Here is a 17,278-nt window from a genome sequence, read left to right on the forward strand (position 1 = left end):
AATCTAGCAAAATACAGTACAGGGTGATTTAAAAGTCGCAGTACTAACGTTTGTTTCAAAAACTGTGCAGGAAATGGAAAAAACTGAATACTCCAGTAAGGTATGGGTGAGGTGGGCTATCTTTTAGGGTATGTACCGAACATGGGCGCCATCTTGAAATCAGACATCTTGAATCTAAGTCAGTTTTTTCAAATGGAAAGGTGGTCGTGTAACATATCAAACAACATCAGAATTTGCTGAAAACAGGGTCGGTGCTAGGGTGTTCGGCGCCCCCCTGCAAACTATAAATTTGCGCCCTCCCGTACTTTACAAAGGGATAGCGCACATAATGCCCCCTATAGCAGTGATGCTTATACACACAATGAACCCTGTAGTAGTGACGCTTACACACGTAACGCCCCTTGCAGCAGTGACGCTTATACAAGACTCCCCCTTTAGTAGTGATGCTTAGTGCTTACACACGTAACACCCCCTGTACCAGTGACTCTTACACACATAATGCTCCTGTACCAGTGACGCTTACACATGTAATGCCCCCTGTACCAGTGACTCTTACACACATAATGCTCCTGTACCAGTGACGCTTACAAATGAAACGCCCCCTGTACCAGTGACACTCTCACAGGTAATGCCCCCTGTATCAGTGACACTCACACGTAACGCCCCCTGTAGCAGTGACACTCTCACAGGTAATGCCCCCTGTATCAGTGACACTCACACGTAACGCCCCCTGTATCAGTGACACTCACACGTAACGCCCCCTGTAGCAGTGACGCTTACACACATAATGCCCCCGTGTACCAGTGACGCTTACACATGCAACGCCCCCTGTACAAGTCACACTGTCACACGTTTCGCCCCCTGCAGCAGTGATGCTTACACACATTATGCCACAAATACACATACACACACACATACTGCACATACATTACACATATACACAGTCACTCATGCATATACACAGATACTGTATAAATATACATACACTTACCTAAAGAAGTCTGGCAGGCTGGAGATGTAGCAGCTCATTCCCCTGTGCCGCAGGGTGCTGCAGCCTGTTCCCGTGTAGCTCCGCCCCCTTTTGGGTCCCTTACGGCCAGTGCACTGTCACAGGGGAGGGGAGGTGAGAGCAGGCTTCATGCTGCCGGCCCTACAGTACGTTACAAGCGGCAGCTGTACCTCTCTTGAGTCTCTGGCAGCCTGGTGACAATGTATCTCCGCCCATGAAGCTCTGCCCCCTCTGACCCGTGAGGCTCTGCCCCCTTTTCTGCCGAACACAATCAAGTGGGGTAGGACTGAAGGCTTGCCTTGAAGCTGACGGCGCCGGTGCCTGTCACACAGTGTGACAGGGGCAACAGCCGGCAGCAGCAGCAGCAGCAGCAGCAGGGGTCAGACGCAACGGCAGCACAGGGATGCAGAGCAGGGAGAGCGCCTCTCCAGCCAGGCGCCTCCCTGCTTTGCATCCCTTTGTTGAGCGGGTAGCGCCGGTCCTTGCTGAAAAGTTTATTGCTGAAAACAGATTTGAAATAGCAGTTATGGTTCAAACACTTTTTTACAACACTTTTTTTGTTGCAGGTTACTGAAGATGGCTTTCACAAAACAGGAGAGAATTGAGTTCATTTTGATGTCTGGAGAATGAAGTTTCTGTGTCATAGCTGCAGATTTTAACAACCGCCACCCAGAAAGACCTCCAATTTCACATAACACTGTAATTTGCCTAATTTCCAAATACCGAGAAACTGGGACTGTGGCTATTAAGTCACGGAGTGGTCGTCCAAAATGTGCTACTGACGAGACAACCTCAACAATGGTTTTGGCATCCTTCGTGAAGAGCCCACAACGTAGCACACAATGTTTGTCAGCAGAATGTGGAATTAGTCATCAATCGTGCTAATCCTACAAGCCCATCGATGGCATCCATTCAAGATTCAGCTACTCAAGTAACTAGCAGAGGATGACCCAGACAGACATACGCAGTTTTACACATGGGCCTTAGAGCAACATCAACAGGATCCATCTTTTGCACAAGCCATCTTGTTCAGTGGTGACGATAACTGGAGTGACCAGAATCAGAAACTGGAGTGACCAGAAGGTACTGGAGTGACCAGAATCCACACTGGATGGAACCTTCCAAGGTTGTTAGTAATGTAAATGTAACTGGATGGAACCTTCCAAGGTTGTTGGTAACATACCCATGTAATTGGACCCATTTTTATTGACCAGAACCTAAATGCACAACGCTACCTTGAAATGCTGGAAGAAGTGGCGTTCCCCTCAGTTCTGAATGAAGATGGCAGCTTCCCCTGTTACTTTCAACAGGATGGGGCTCTACCACACTACGGAGCAGTTGTTCGTCAGTGGTTAGATGGTCAATTTCCTGGTCATTGGATTGGCTGACGTGGTTCTGTGGAATGGCCACAGAGATCACCTTACCTCACACCACTTGACTTATATCTGTGGGGTCATTTAAAGCAACTCGTGTCTGTGGAGAAAATAAGAAACAGACATCATCTCCAGCAACGCATTGAAGAAGCGTGTGCCAGCATTTCTTCAGAAATCCTTCTGAATGACGATTGTCTCCAGTGCCTTCAAATTTGTGTTGACCAAGAGGGCCAACATGTTGAACACATTAAATGACTGTCCTTTATGAAGAACACTTCAGCCTGTAATTCCAACAAAAAATGTGTTGTAACTTTCGAACCATAACTGCTATTTCAAATCTGTTTGCAGCAATAAACTTTTCAGCAAATTCTGATGTTGTTTGACATGTTACGCAACCCCCTTTCCATTTGAAAAAAACTGACTTAGATTCAAGATGGCCGATTTCAAGATGGCGCCCATGTTCGGTACATACCCTAAAAGGTAGCCCACCTCACCCATACCTTACTGGAGTATTCAGTTTTCCCATTTCCTGCACAGCTTTTGAAACACAAGGGTGTACTGCGACTTTTAAATCACCCTGTAGATCATAATTTACTTTAGAAAGTATAATTCAGTGATCAACAGCTGTAATGTTCCCTAAAAGATGAGTAAACTGGAAAATATAGCGCTAAGTTGTGAGGACCCTGAAGGGTTCCATTCACAATCTCTTCCTACACCAGTAAGTTAGATTTTTAACACTGTCCTTTCCAGAACTCTCATATATTCTTAAGGGGGTTACACACGTAGAGATGTGTCCCAGAGATGTGTGCTGAGCGATCTAGCACATATCGCTCAGCACACATCTCAGGACGCTCAGCACACAGTGCAATGTGTGCTGAGTGAGGTGGGGGGGGGGGGGGTGATGCTCACTTCACCCAGCGGTGAAGTGAGTGATCAGACTAGATCTGGCATGCATGAAGGCCAATCTAGAGTCAGCGATAGCGCCGCAGATCGCTATCGATATGGGGCATACACACAGAGAGATGTGTGCTTCATTTCTAATCAATCTAGTCTGACTTTTTTTTGTGTGCCCCCTTTAGAGCTGTGAATAGCTCTAGATAAACAGAACAAACAAAAAAGTAAAGACAACATAAGCAACCAAAAGGCATAGTATGTAACCAAGCACAGAAAATAACTCATATGTATTATCATATTTCATTAAGGCCTTTAGGTAGAACAATGTCTGTTGTTTGATTTAATTCCTCTCTTTCTGCAGAAGAGTTGTTTCTATCATCTTCACAGTGGTTTCACTGAATAAAAGATCTAAGTTGTGAGAGTTCATTATTTCCTAACATTTTTAGGAAATTAAATTGCTTGAAACCACAGAAAGCAATTAACATTAAGATTTTATCTGTGTAGTGAAAGTTCAGCTAAACAAGTGTCTAGTCAGCTGCTTCTCTTCCGGATGAAAAATGGCAGCCCACTCTAATGCCCATAATGTTTGGTAACAGTTGTACCATAAAGTCTGTTCTCTGTGCTCCCCTCCTTCTCCTTCATGCTTCCCTGCTGCTGCTTCCCCTGCTGAACCCTCCCCTGAAGCCCACGGATGACCCCGCCACTCTCATGCTGCACTTACATACAAGAGGTTCTTCACAGACTTTTGCTTGCTGAGAGCTGACTCCTCTGAGTCTGACTGCAGTCCGCTGCTGGCTGTCTATTTCATCTGTAAGTTTCCTACAGCTCAGAAGGCCCAGGACCCAGAAGCACCCTCGCTGCCAGCCGTGTGCCCCCTGTGGATATCTACATGTAGATGAGGGAGACTGGAATGCAGCTGTGGCTGCTGGGCAAGACAGGAGGGACAGAGCACTGGGGTGGGGGTGGAGCTGCCTTATAACTCCTCAGATTGCTAAGACAATGATACGAAAAGTCTGAAATAACAGACAATTCAACTGATTTTTCAGACTCCTCAGATCACTGACTGAAAGATCAGAGGAGTCATCAGCTTGATGATTAGCAATATGGAGACGCAACCTCATGCTGAGATGGTTGCGGCACACTTTGGGGTTGTGATCCACAGTTTGTTAACCGTTAGTCTAGTGCATGAAAAAAACTGGAAATAGTTAACTTAGGGAATGACTTGAGATACCCCTGCACTAATGTAATAATAATACTTTGTCAGGTTAAGTAGGCACCCACTCATTCATTAACATAATTTCCAGTGAGACTTCCTAGATCTGAATGCCAGACGTGGCTTGCTATCTACATGTGGAACAAGGGAGGCTTAAAGACTCTGATAAATGGGTACCTAGTATCTGATGAATGAATACTATCTAGCGCAAGTTTTGCTTTAGCCCTATCACCTTAACAACCACTCAGAGGATTACCCCGCTAAAGGGAGTCTTCTGCTATAGATACCACTGACTAGGAGTTATGGCTCCTATTGGACTGGCAATCATGATGTTGACTAGGACTTTTAATTTCCATGGACAAAGCAGATGGGCATCAGCTTGGTCCCTACCTTGTTGGTAAGAAAGTGAAGATTGCGATAGCCAAGTGGAATGGCATCCAGTAAAAATGGTACCTATAGTTTGAAAGGGTATTACATTAGGTATTGTGAACCAACAGGTATTTGTACCTGGTACTTGTGCTATAATTTTATGTGTTGTATGTTAACAATAAAGTATGCTTGCTTTAGCAACTATTAGCCTAAGACATTTCATATCCTCTGGTGACACCTGGTATTTACTGGCAGGTTTAAAACTGTCTCCAGGCAAACCAATTAACTTGTGATGTAAAAGAGCTTAATATTAACACAGTATCCTGACAACATATCCATCTCTAAATAAGTCCCAGTTTTGGGCGGGATATAATGAAGTCCGAGTCGGCCGTGCTGATGCCAGCCAAACTCTGACTTTTTTTTAAAGGGGCAATCATTTACAAGGCATGGTTTAGCCTTGTAAATGATTGCTCCTTTAAAAAAAATAATAATCCAAATTTGACCAGCATCCTGCACGGCCCCCAAACTCGGACTTCATTACATCCCACCCTTTTATTTGTTGAGTTTTTATTTGCTTGATTTAATATAAACTTTGGCAATGAGACTTCTTATTGCTTAGGGCTACATTTATGCATAAATAATAAAAGCACAATAATAGCACAAACAGTTGAAACTCACCTTCACATTCTTCTCAAAAAAAGGTTTAGGTATGTTATCATAATGCAAATGTGTTTCTAAAACTCGTGGGGAGGGTTCTTCTTTTAGTTTCTATAATATACAATTAACATGTTAAAAATATTATATAGTACTTAAAGTTAATTATTTTGGAATCAATATACTTTATGTTTATATTTCTTACATACCAGGATTATGTTCTGGCATTTTTCATATTAATTTTGACAAAGAAACCACTGTTCAATCAGAGACAATGGTTGGTACTGACTGTTACCTTTAACGCAAGATTATAAAGCATGTAGACATTGTATTATCATAAAAATGTTAATGATCAGAAAATGCTAATTATTTACCAACCTCAAATTTATCAGGAAGTCCAAACTCAATCAGTGGGATGACTGAAGATGGCCCTATATTGTATATTGCATGAACCATATCATGCAGTAGCTTCATAGACCAGTTAGATCCTGGGAATAAAGAGGAGACATTAATCATGAGCATAAGACCTAGTTATAAAATAATTGGCTGATTAATTTAATTTACGTTTTGTATCTCCAAACATGACTCATTTCAATAGCCCACTCCAGTATATCCAGATCATCCTACCACCTCTATTATTTATTATTATTATTATTATCCTTTATTTATATGTCGCCACAAGGGTTCCGCAGTGCCCAATTACAGAGTACATAAACAAATAATCAAAACAGGAAAACACCAACTTACAGTTGACGACAGTATAGGACAAGTACAGGGTAAATAAATATAGCTACATCAGCAGATGAGACTGAAATAAGTATCAGGTGGCAGAAAACTGCTGGATTTGATGCAGTTGAAGATTATTTAAGTTAGAAATAGGATAAGCACACGAGGGAAGAGGACCCTGCTCGTGAGAGCTTACATTCTAAAGAGGAGGGGTAGACAGACAGTGGTGACACAGATGGGGTACACAGAGAGCGTGGAACAGAAGTTTAGGATGAGATTTGGCTGGGTTTAGTGAAGAAGTGGGTTTTGAGAGCCCGTTTGAAGTTTTGTAGAGAGATGGAGAGTCTGAGGGGGAGAGGTAGGGAATTCCAGAGAAGTGGTGCAGCACGTGAAAAATCTTGGAGGTAGGAGTGGGAGGAAGTAATCCGTAGGCAGGAGAGTCGGCGTGCACTAGCCGAGCGAAGAGGACGGTTGGGAATGTAAAGGGATATAAGGTCAGAGATGTAGATGGGAGAGGAGTGGGTGAGGGCTTTGTAAGTGAGTGTGAGAAGCTTGAAATGGATTCTGAAAGGGAAGGGAAGCCACTGAAGGTCTTGTAGGAGAGGAGAGGTGGACATAGTGCGTTTGGTGAGGAAAATGAGCCGGGCAGCAGCATTGAGGATAGATTGGACTGGAGAGAGGTATTTGTCAGGAATGCCAGTCAGGAGGAGATTACAGTAGTCCAGACCTCTACTCCAATGCCCTCTTTTCAAACCTTAACATGCCATCTGACATACCCACATGTCCTTGATATATTTAATCAGGTCTCCTCATATTCCCCTGACATGCAATCAGAAATCTTCACAGCCCCCTGGTATGCCATTAGACATCCCTTCCTGCCCCTGAAATACCATCAGACCTCATCACATACAGTACCATACTTATGAAATCAGGGTCCATCACAAGAATTGAGTAGAATAAGGATGTTTCTTTCAAAGACCTCCTTCATTTTTGTACGTGATGGCTTCAGTGGCACCTACAAGGTCTTGGCAGCTGTCTTGTGGTAGCACCAGCCCTCAGTGTTTCCCGTTTATATTCCAGATGGTATAAACTGGACTTGATTATACAACTGATGTTGAAGGTTTTTTTTTAAACAATATTGACTTTATTTAATCCAAGTAGTTTGTAAACTGGAAAATGAATAGAAATAAGGTCATGAGGCCATCATGTACCAGTTAAAATCAGTTAATACAGTAGTAGAGCATACTTGCCCAGTGGTGGAAGTCCCGAAGACGATGGAGTCACACGCTGCTAGGCTTCAGCTCTGAAGGGGGCACTCAGCCTGACATTCGCCATTTCCTCTGGTGAGCTGCTCCACTCCAGTCTCTGAGCTGAATCTCAGTGGGTGGCAGGAGGCTGGGTTTGCCAGCAGTGTCAGGTCTGATAGCCCCACAGCAGCTCATGATGTCTAGGAGTTGGACAGCTGCTCTGATTTAGAAGATGCCCTCTTTAGTGCATGCCTGCTATAGGTGAGGAGCGGCAGTCATGACTGCAGTGTTTGGGACACTGACTGTATATATATATATATATATATATATATATATATATGGGGCTGTGTGTGTGTATGTGTGTATAGGGATGTGTGTGTGCCTATGAGGGGCTGTGTGTGTGTGTGTGTGTGTGTGTATACATGGGGCTGTGTGTGTGCATATGGGACTGTATGCGTGTATATGTGGATGTGTGTGTATATATATATGTGGCTGTGTGGATTTATATTTAGATGTGTGTATGTGGGGCTGTGTATATGTGGCTAGTGGCCTCTAAAATTCAAACTTCCTACACTCTCTATACTAACCCCTCTGTGCACATTACCGCTTCAATTATCAACTCCACTTTCCTTAACCCTCATGAGCTTTTTATTTACTTCCCTACAGGTACTTTGACATCCACAATCTGCCACCATAAAAAATCACTCACAAACCTCCACCAACATATCACCAAATCCAGGCCCCAACCACACTCACATTCAGCAGATTCAAAACAATATAGAAATCCATCTAACCTCATAAATATCACATGTCTCCCATCACCTCCAAGTCACTACAATGTGCCCTATGCAATTCACACTCTGTTTGTAACAAATTAACATCCATCTATGACCTCTTCATATCTAACAACTTCAACCTGCTGGCTATAACAGAAACTTGGCTCACACAATCAGACAAAACCTTCCCTGCAGCAATGTCACATGGTGGTCTGCTTTTCACACACACCTCAAGGCCTGGTAACAGTAAAGGAGATAGGGTTGGAAATTGGAATATTACTGTCCCAATTTTTAACATACACAGGTTCCATCACTCACATTCACATCATTTGAAGTTCATTCTATCAGGATTTTTACCCCTTTCTCTCTTCGTGTTGCAGCTTTCTATCGCTCACCTGGGCAACCCAAACAACAATTTCTAGAAGATTTTTCTTTCTGGCTCCCACACTTCGTATACTCTGACATCTCGACCATCTTCATGGATGATTTCAATATCGCTATTGACAGTTCAGAATCTCTTCATGCCTCCAAACTCCTTTGTCTAACCTCTCTTGGCCTCACCTAATGGTTTGACTCCTCTACTCACCAGGTGCATCACTGCATGCATCTAGTATTCACCAGGCTCTGCCCAGTTTCAAAATTCACTAACATTTATTTCCCTCTCTATTACCACAACCTTATCACCTTCTCTATCTCCCCCATCACTCTAAACTCTTTGAAACTGATACCAAGCAAGCCTCCTGAAACACTCAGAAATATGAACGCTTTTAATTTTCAACAACTTTGCACCTCTCTGCAACAATTGCTTTCACCAATTCCTACATTTACTTCTCCTGAGACACCTGAAAACAGACTCGAGAAATACCTTTGATGAAGTGGCTCCAGCTACCTATCACACTCCACGTAGGCTTAGATGCCTACCATTGCACTCTAAATTAACAAGACACCTACAAAAACAGTCACGTAAAGGAGAAGATCAGTGGCATAGATCTCAGAATCCAAGTGACTTTTTCACATATAAGACCACCTATCGCTCCTATAGTAATGCCCTGGACTGCCAAACAAACATATTTCCAATCTCTCGTCTCTGCTCATGCCACCAACTCCAAGTAACGTTTTAATACATTTAAATCATTTCTTTACCCTCCCTCATCCTCCCACTAGCTACTATTAGTGCAAAAGAATTTGCTTACTACTTCAAGGACAAGATTGATAAAACGCGATAGGAAATTGTATGCTCTTCCTCAGCCAGTGACCTGCTCCATTCCCTACCTGAACCCTCTGGCACTTTCTTTTCATTTGATCCCACAAATGAAGATGAACTATGACCACTCTTCTCATCCTCCTACTCTCCTACCTCTCCTCTTGTTCCTGTACCCTCACAAGGAAAACTCTGTATCCTGTGCTCATCCCAACCTTAACTAAAATCTGTAATCTCTTTCTCTCTACTGGTATCTTTCCTTCTCTGTTCAAGCATGCAGTGATTACTCCCATTCTGAAAAAACACAATTCTGACCCAAACTCTCTAACAACCATCCCCAGTGCCGCATTTTAGCGCTGTGTGCAAGAAACGGCATTGGTGCCTCCCCCCCACCCTTTATGGAAATCATGGGCAGTGCGCGCCGTAGGCGCGCGCAAAAAAATTAGAGGCATGGCTTCATAGGGAAGGGAATAATACCAATTCGTACTACGATGCACAGTAGTCTCCATTATTCAAATTCCGCCGCACAGTAGTACCACTACACCAGGTAGAGCCCCTTTTAGATATTACGGCAGACAGCATCCCCCTTTTTACACATTATAGCAGACAGCGTCCTCTTTTTACACATTGCGGCAGACAGCGTCCCCCTTTTTACACATTATGGCAGACAGCGTCCCCTTTTTACAGCATCCCCTTTTTACACATTACGGCAGACAGCGTCCCCCTTTTTACACATTATGGCAGACAGCGTCCCCCTTTTTACACGTTACGGCAGACAGCGTCCCCCTTTTTACACATTACGGCAGACAGCATCCCCCTTTTTACACATTACAGCAGACAGTGTCCCCTTTTTCCACATTACGGCAGACAGCGTCCCCCTTTTTCCACATTACGGCAGACAGCGTCCCCCTTTTTCCACATTACGGCAGCCAGCGTCACCTTTTTTACACATTACAATAACAGAGTCCTCCTTTTTACACATTAAGCAGGCAGAGGTGAGAGAGAGAGAGTGTATGTTTGCGTGTGTCTACTCGCCTGGGGGGAGGCCACGATCCACGATCCACATGGAGTCCTCAGCAGAAGACAGCCGGCGCACTTTCAATTGCGGCTGCCCGCCCGTCAGGTGCTCCCGGTCTGCGTGTTACCCTGCCCAGCAAACGGCTGCTGCTGACCAAGCGCCCACCGCCTTCCCCGGCTCCTTCCCTGCAGTCAGTGCGGATGCGGAGGCACTGGCTTTTAAATCTATCCTCATTAGATTGCCGCCGGCGCAAACAGCCCAGCCAGCACTCAGGCGCTGACAGTACTATGACGGGCGGCTATCAGTGGCTGCCGGCGGGTGCACGGTACAGCGCTTCGGATAGGCTGCTGTTGTTAGTGGAAGTGCTGTGGCCAGAGAGGGAGAGCAGTGGTCAGCGTCGCAGCCCTGCCGGTTCGGCCGGCGGTCCTGCGCCCACAGTGCTCTTGCGCTGTGTGCCAAACACCGCTGGCCTATAGCTAGTTACGGCACTGACCATCCCATCTCTCCAAGCTACTTGAGAGACTTGCCTACACTCACCTCACACACTTTAACTCCCACAACTTATTGGACCTACTTCAGGCTTTCGTTCCCAACACTCCACAGAATCTGCACTGATTAAAGTAGTGAATGATCTTGTAATTTGTAGATCTAAAGGCCATTACTCAATTCTTATTCTTCTAGATCTCTCCTCTGCTTTTGACACTGTTGAACACTCTCTTCTCATACAAACACTACAATCCCTAGGTCTTCAAGATGGGTGGTCTTCAGTTTGCCAGCTGTCGGGATCCCAGCGCACAGTATACCGGCACCGGAATCCCGACATCCAGCATACCGACACCTTTTCTCCCTCTTGGGGGTCCACGACCACCCTGGAGGGAGAATAGATAGCGTGGCGCGCGTAGCGTTCCACCGTGCCCGCAATGTGGTGAGCGCAGAGAGCCCGCAAGGGGCTCGTTTGTGCTCGCCCAGCTGTCGGTATGCCGGCAGTCGGGATTCCGGCGCCGTATGCTGGCCGCCGGGATCCTGGCCGCCGGCATACCCTACTACACCCCTTCAAGATACAGTCTTTTCGTGGATCTCATCCCACCTACAGCAACTAATTGCTCTTTCAGTGTTCGCTTCTGATTCCACCTCATCTTTACTACATATATCAGTTGGAGTACCACAAGACTCAGTCTTAGGTCCTCTGCTTTTCTCAATCTATACCTCATCTCATGGCAAAATAATCAGCTCTTTTGGATTTCAGTATCATTTGTACACTGGTGATACTGAAATCTATCTATCCTCACCAGAGTTGTCACCATCGGTTTTGGTCCGTGTCTCTGAATGCCTTTCGCCATTTCATCTTTAATGTCATCTCATCATCTCAAACTCAGCATTTCTAAAACAGAATTAATTATATTCCTGCCAGCCAAGAGTAGTTACCAACCTCATATGTCCATAACTGTTGACAAACTGACAATCTTCCCTACCCCACAAGCTCGCTGCCTAGGGGTCATCCTTGACTCTGAACTGTCCTTTTTTCCACACTTTTAATATGTTTCTAAATCATGTTACATACCCAAAATGTGACCTTATCTTACACAAGACACTGCTAATACTGTAATCCACGCACTCATTATCTACCACATTGATTATTGCAATAATCTCCTTACCGGTCTTCCCAAGAAAAGACTCTCACCACTACAATCCATTTTGAATGTATCTACGAGGCTAATCTTCCTAGCAAGATGTTCATCATCTTCTGATCTGCTCCGTCAGTCCCTCCGTGGGTTGACTATATTCTACCGTATGCAATATAAAATACTTCTACTTACATATAAAGCTTTAACCAAACTACACCAACATATATCTCTTCGCTAATCACAAAATATCTCCCAACTCGAACCTCTCCGCTCTGCACAAGATCTACGTCTCTCATCCGCACAGATTACTCAGTCTCATTCACAATTGGAGGACTATCTTCAGGCAGCATCCTTCCTGTGGAATGCCCTTCCATGCACAATAAGACTTTACTCTAGCCTCCAAACTTTCAAGCGTTCCTTGAAAATTCACCTCTTTAGGCAAGACTATCAACCGCCCACATAACCTTCAGAAGCATTCATAGCTAATTAGATCCCGTCAGGACTATCTTTGCAATCTGATGGGCCCGATATACTATAGTAGTGCTTATCTTTGTGTATCCTTCTTATTTTTCTATCGATTGTAAGCTTGTGAGCAGGGCCTTCCTACCTCTATGTCTGTCTGTTGTTACCCAGTTTGTCAGAAGTGTCTTACCTGGGCTAAAGAAAAAAGAGAATCTATGGGGCATTGCCAAGAGAAATATGAGAGACATGAGACCGAACAATGCAGAAGAGCTGCTGCTATTGAAGCATCCTGGTCTTCCATAACACCTCAGCAGTGCCATAGGTTGATAGAATCCATGCCACGCTGCATTGAGGCAGTAATTCATGCAATAGGAGCCCAAACCAAGTACTGAGTACATATGCATGATTATACTTTTCAGAGGGCCGACATTTCTGTATTTAAAATCCTTTTTTTATTGATTTTATGTAATATTCTAATTTTATGAGATTTTGGATTTGGGGTTTTCTTAAAATGTAAGCCACAATCATCAAAATTATAACAAATAAAGGCTTGAAATATCTCACTTTGCATGAGTCTATATCATATATTAGTTTTCCCTTTTAAGTTGAATGGCTGATATAAATGAACTTTTGCTCGATATTCAAATTTTCTGACTTTCACCTGTACTGATGATGTACATACAAATGTGATGGTTTGTGGTCTGTACATGTGCAAAACCCATTCTTTCCAGGAGTGAAGTTACACCAATAGGCCTTGATCACTTACATTGCACTTTAGACCCTGCAAAGGGATCCGGACTGAAAGTCGACAGTAACTAGGTCGACAATGTCTAGGTTGACCACTATTGGTCGACAGTAACTAGGTCGACAGGGTGTCTAGGTCGACAGGGACTTTAGGTCGACATGTTCTATGTCGACCGGTCAAAAGGTCGACATGAGTTTTTCACAATTTTTTTCTTTTTTTGAACCTTTTCATACTTAACGATCCACATGGACTACGATTGGAACGGTAATCTGTGCCGAGCGAAGCGGTAGAGGAGCGAAGGCACCATGCCCGAAGCATGGCGAGCGAAGCGAGCCATGCGAGGGGACGCGGTGCACTAATTGGGGTTCCCGGTCACTCTACGAAGAAAACGACACCAAAATAACATGAAAAACTCATGTCGACCTTTTGACCTGTCGACCTAGAACATGTCGACCTAACGACCCTGTCGACCTAGACACCCTGTCGACCTAGTTACTGTCGACCAATAGTGGTCAACCTAGACATTGTCGACCTAGTTACTGTCGACTTTCAATACCATACCCCCTGCAAATACCTTCTGCACACACCATTATATGCTGCCTCCGGAAATCCCCACATACATAATGAAAAAGTCAGGAATTATAATATTGCTGTAGGCCAGTTGTCCTAAATCTTTTAATTGTCACCCTAGCACCTAGAGCAGTATTTTATTACATGGAACACTACAAAAGCTGTAAAACTTTCTTAGGAAGCCCATATGAACTTTCTTAGGAGCCCCATATGTGATTCCCCTCCAAGGTGATCTATAAAATTCTGGTACCTTAATTAAAGATTTTGCAGGATTGCTACTAGTATCTAGAGTAGGGGTGGGCAACATGCGGCCCGCGGGCCGGATGCGGCCCGTGGACCGATCTTGCCTGGCCCGAAGTCCCCCACCAGTGAGCAATGACAAGCGGCCCGATTGGCTGAGCCGCTTGTCATTGCGCTACACAGCTCCCAGAAGCGGCGCCGCTGAGGAAATGCCGGTCACGTCACAGGGTCACCTGACCGGGATTTCCTCTGTGACGTCGTGCGCGGGGCAGCACGGGGGCGGAGCCACAGCAGGAGTGGACAGCGGGCAGCAGCAGTGACTCCGTGCAGCACAGCGGGCAGCGCGGATCATCTGGCAGCAGGAAACGAGGATCTGGCAGCGGGGATCTGGCAGCGGGCAGCAGATCTGCCACTGAAAAAAAGGTAAAGGGATCTGTGCATAACTTTAAAAGCTGTTATATGGGTCCAGGGGAGGGGGGTAGAGACTGCTCTATGGGTTTAGGGGAGGGGGTGGGAAGGGGAGTAGAGACTGCTATATGGGTCCGGGGGAGGGGAGGAGCTAGTAACTGTGACCAGGGACAGAGACAGGAGCGGTGAATAACAGCATTACACAGGATGCTGTTTGTTTGTTTTCAGCATTGTTTTTTTTATTTTTATTTTTTATTTTTTTTATTACTGGATTAATGTTTTTTTTTTTAGACATTTGTATTTTGGCTGTAAAAAAACTACATATGCAACGTACTGTATATTGTGGTGTGTGTTATTATAGTTATATATACTATGTTTTTATAGTTCTATACATAACTATGGGCCTAATTCAGACCTGATCGCTAGCAGGCGATTTTTGCACTGCTGCGATCAGTTCGTCACCACCTACAGGGGGAAGGGGAAATCGCTGTGCAGGTGTGTAATCACAAGTGCAGAGAGCTGCACAAACAGAAGTTTGTGCAGTCTCTGAACAGCCCAGGACAAACTCTTCCAGTGCGACGATCGGATCCTGAGCTGACATCAGAAACCCTCCCTCCAAATGCCTGGTCCCTCCAGCGTTTTTTCCGGACACTCCTCTAAAACGATCAGTTGCCACCCACAAACACCCTCTGCCTGTCAATCCCCTTGCGATTGCCCGTGCGATCGCTTTGTTCGCACCATCCCGTTGCTGCCCGGCGCTGCGGACCGACGCACCTGTGCATTGCGGTGCATACGCATGCACAGTTCAGACCCGATCGGTATTGTATATACAAGATATTTTGTGTGCGGCCCTCGAATATTCACTGGAAGTGTTAAGCGGCCCCCCAGCTGAAATAATTGCCCACCCCTGATCTAGAGCCTCCTCACTTTCATCTTCTAGATCGGGCATATCCTTTTCTTGTTTTCTTTTTGATGTACCATTTACCAGCCACTTATGCATGAAAAAAAATCACAAATCAAATATGGTACTAAAAATCTTTTGGAGTCAAGTATTGAATTAGCAGTGGATTGCCTGTGCCTTATTAATGTCTGAATGGTTAGTGTTTAATATAGCCACACAAACTTTAAATTGTAGAAATTTAGGATGACCAACACATTTGTTCTGTGCATTTTCAACTTGTGGAAGTACTGATAAACCTTGGCGGAATATTTGGGTTTGATGGAACCCAATTTGAGAAACACTGCTCTAGAGTAAAGAAGGGCCTTAAAACCTCTATACTGAACAACCAAGTAGTTTTATGGAGTGTCTTCCATTTACTTTGTTTGACTATAATCACAGGAAATAAAGGGACATACTGTATGTATCAAAGCTTGGAGAGAGATAAAGGGGTTCATTCCAAGTTGTTCGCTCGCTAGCAGTTTTTAGCAGCCGTGCAAACGCATTGTCGCCGCCCACCGGGGAGTGTATTTTCGCTTTGCAGAAGTGCGAATGCCTGTGCAGCAGAGCGCCTGTAAAATCTTTTTGTGCAAAACAAGTCCAGCCCTGTAGTTACTCTTCGTGTGCGTTGATTCCAATGACTGGGGGATGGCTTTTGACATCACACACCCGCCCAGCGTTCGCCCAGCCACGCCTACATTTTTCCAGACACGTCTGCGTTTTTCTAAGCACTCCCTGAAAATGGTCAGTTGCCACCCAGAAATGCCCACTTCATGTCAACCTTCCTGCGTTCGGCTATGCGACTGGAATCTTCGTTAGACCCACGATGCTCAAAGTACCCGTGCGACACGCCTGCACATTGCGGTGCATACGCATGTGCAGAAATGCCGATTTTTAGCCTGATCACTGCGCTGCGAACAACGGCAGCTAGCGATCAACTCGGAGTGACCCCCAAAGTACCAACCAATCAGCTCCTGTCATTTTTCAAACACAGCCTATAAAATGACAGAGAGCTGATTGGTTGGTACTTTATTTCTCTCCAAACTTTATTACATATGCCCCTAAGAGGCCCAAGACTTAAATTGCTTGTTTGAAAACCAACATACTGTATACCTCCTATGTAACTGTAATAGATCTGAACATATGATATAAAGATATCACAGATTAAAATCAAAAGGAACCACAACAGGATTGGTAATCTGATCTCCACACCATCCAAAAATATCTCTCAGTGAATGCCCACAAAAGCCCTGGAACTTTTAACACTATATAATCAATTTTACTAGCTCATCACCTTACTTATTTTGGGCATGTGCAACAGACAAGAAAAAAAATATCACATCAAAATGTTTTCATAGGAGTTGATGGGCAGCAGAAGCTCAGAAAAAGAATCAGAAGGTCAGAAGAAGACAGACATGAAAAGAAGAGCAAGCGAGTAAAAAGGAAGATAAGGGGGATGAAAAGTGGGCACAAAATTAATACAGCTACATAAAAGGGTGAGCAGAAAATCAAAAGCTGTATTAAGAGCGGGGACATAAAACATAACTCTGTAAAAAGGGGGAGGGGCAGAAAACCTCAAATGTCTGGCTCGATAAATCTCATTAACTTTTAAGTGACCCATTCCAAATGATAGTTGAATACCCCCGCTCTACGTATCCTCATTTGACCTGCTCTTTGTTTTTCTGGTTGCTTACCACATACTGTAGATTAATAAAATATCCATGTACCTATGGACTCTGTATCTCCTAGTTGGAGCAAACAATTTGTGCAAATAGAGTTAACCCTATATTTGTATGGGCACAACTTGTGAA

General features: G+C 44.5%; 1 protein-coding gene across 1 annotated transcript in view; it reads right to left on the reverse strand.

Moving 5' to 3' along the window:
* Positions 1–17,278, reverse strand: part of LOC134910165 (sulfotransferase 6B1-like) — a 51,083-nt gene that overhangs the window by 13,595 nt on the left and 20,210 nt on the right. The window contains exons 2-3 of the mRNA XM_063917890.1: positions 5,891–6,000; positions 5,537–5,626 (exon numbers count right to left, since the gene is read on the reverse strand). Coding sequence (XP_063773960.1) covers positions 5,537–5,626; positions 5,891–6,000 — 200 coding nt within the window. The remainder of the gene's footprint in view (positions 1–5,536; positions 5,627–5,890; positions 6,001–17,278) is intronic.

This window comes from Pseudophryne corroboree, chromosome 4, assembly GCF_028390025.1.
Source record: "Pseudophryne corroboree isolate aPseCor3 chromosome 4, aPseCor3.hap2, whole genome shotgun sequence".
Classification (NCBI taxonomy): domain Eukaryota; kingdom Metazoa; phylum Chordata; class Amphibia; order Anura; family Myobatrachidae; genus Pseudophryne; species Pseudophryne corroboree.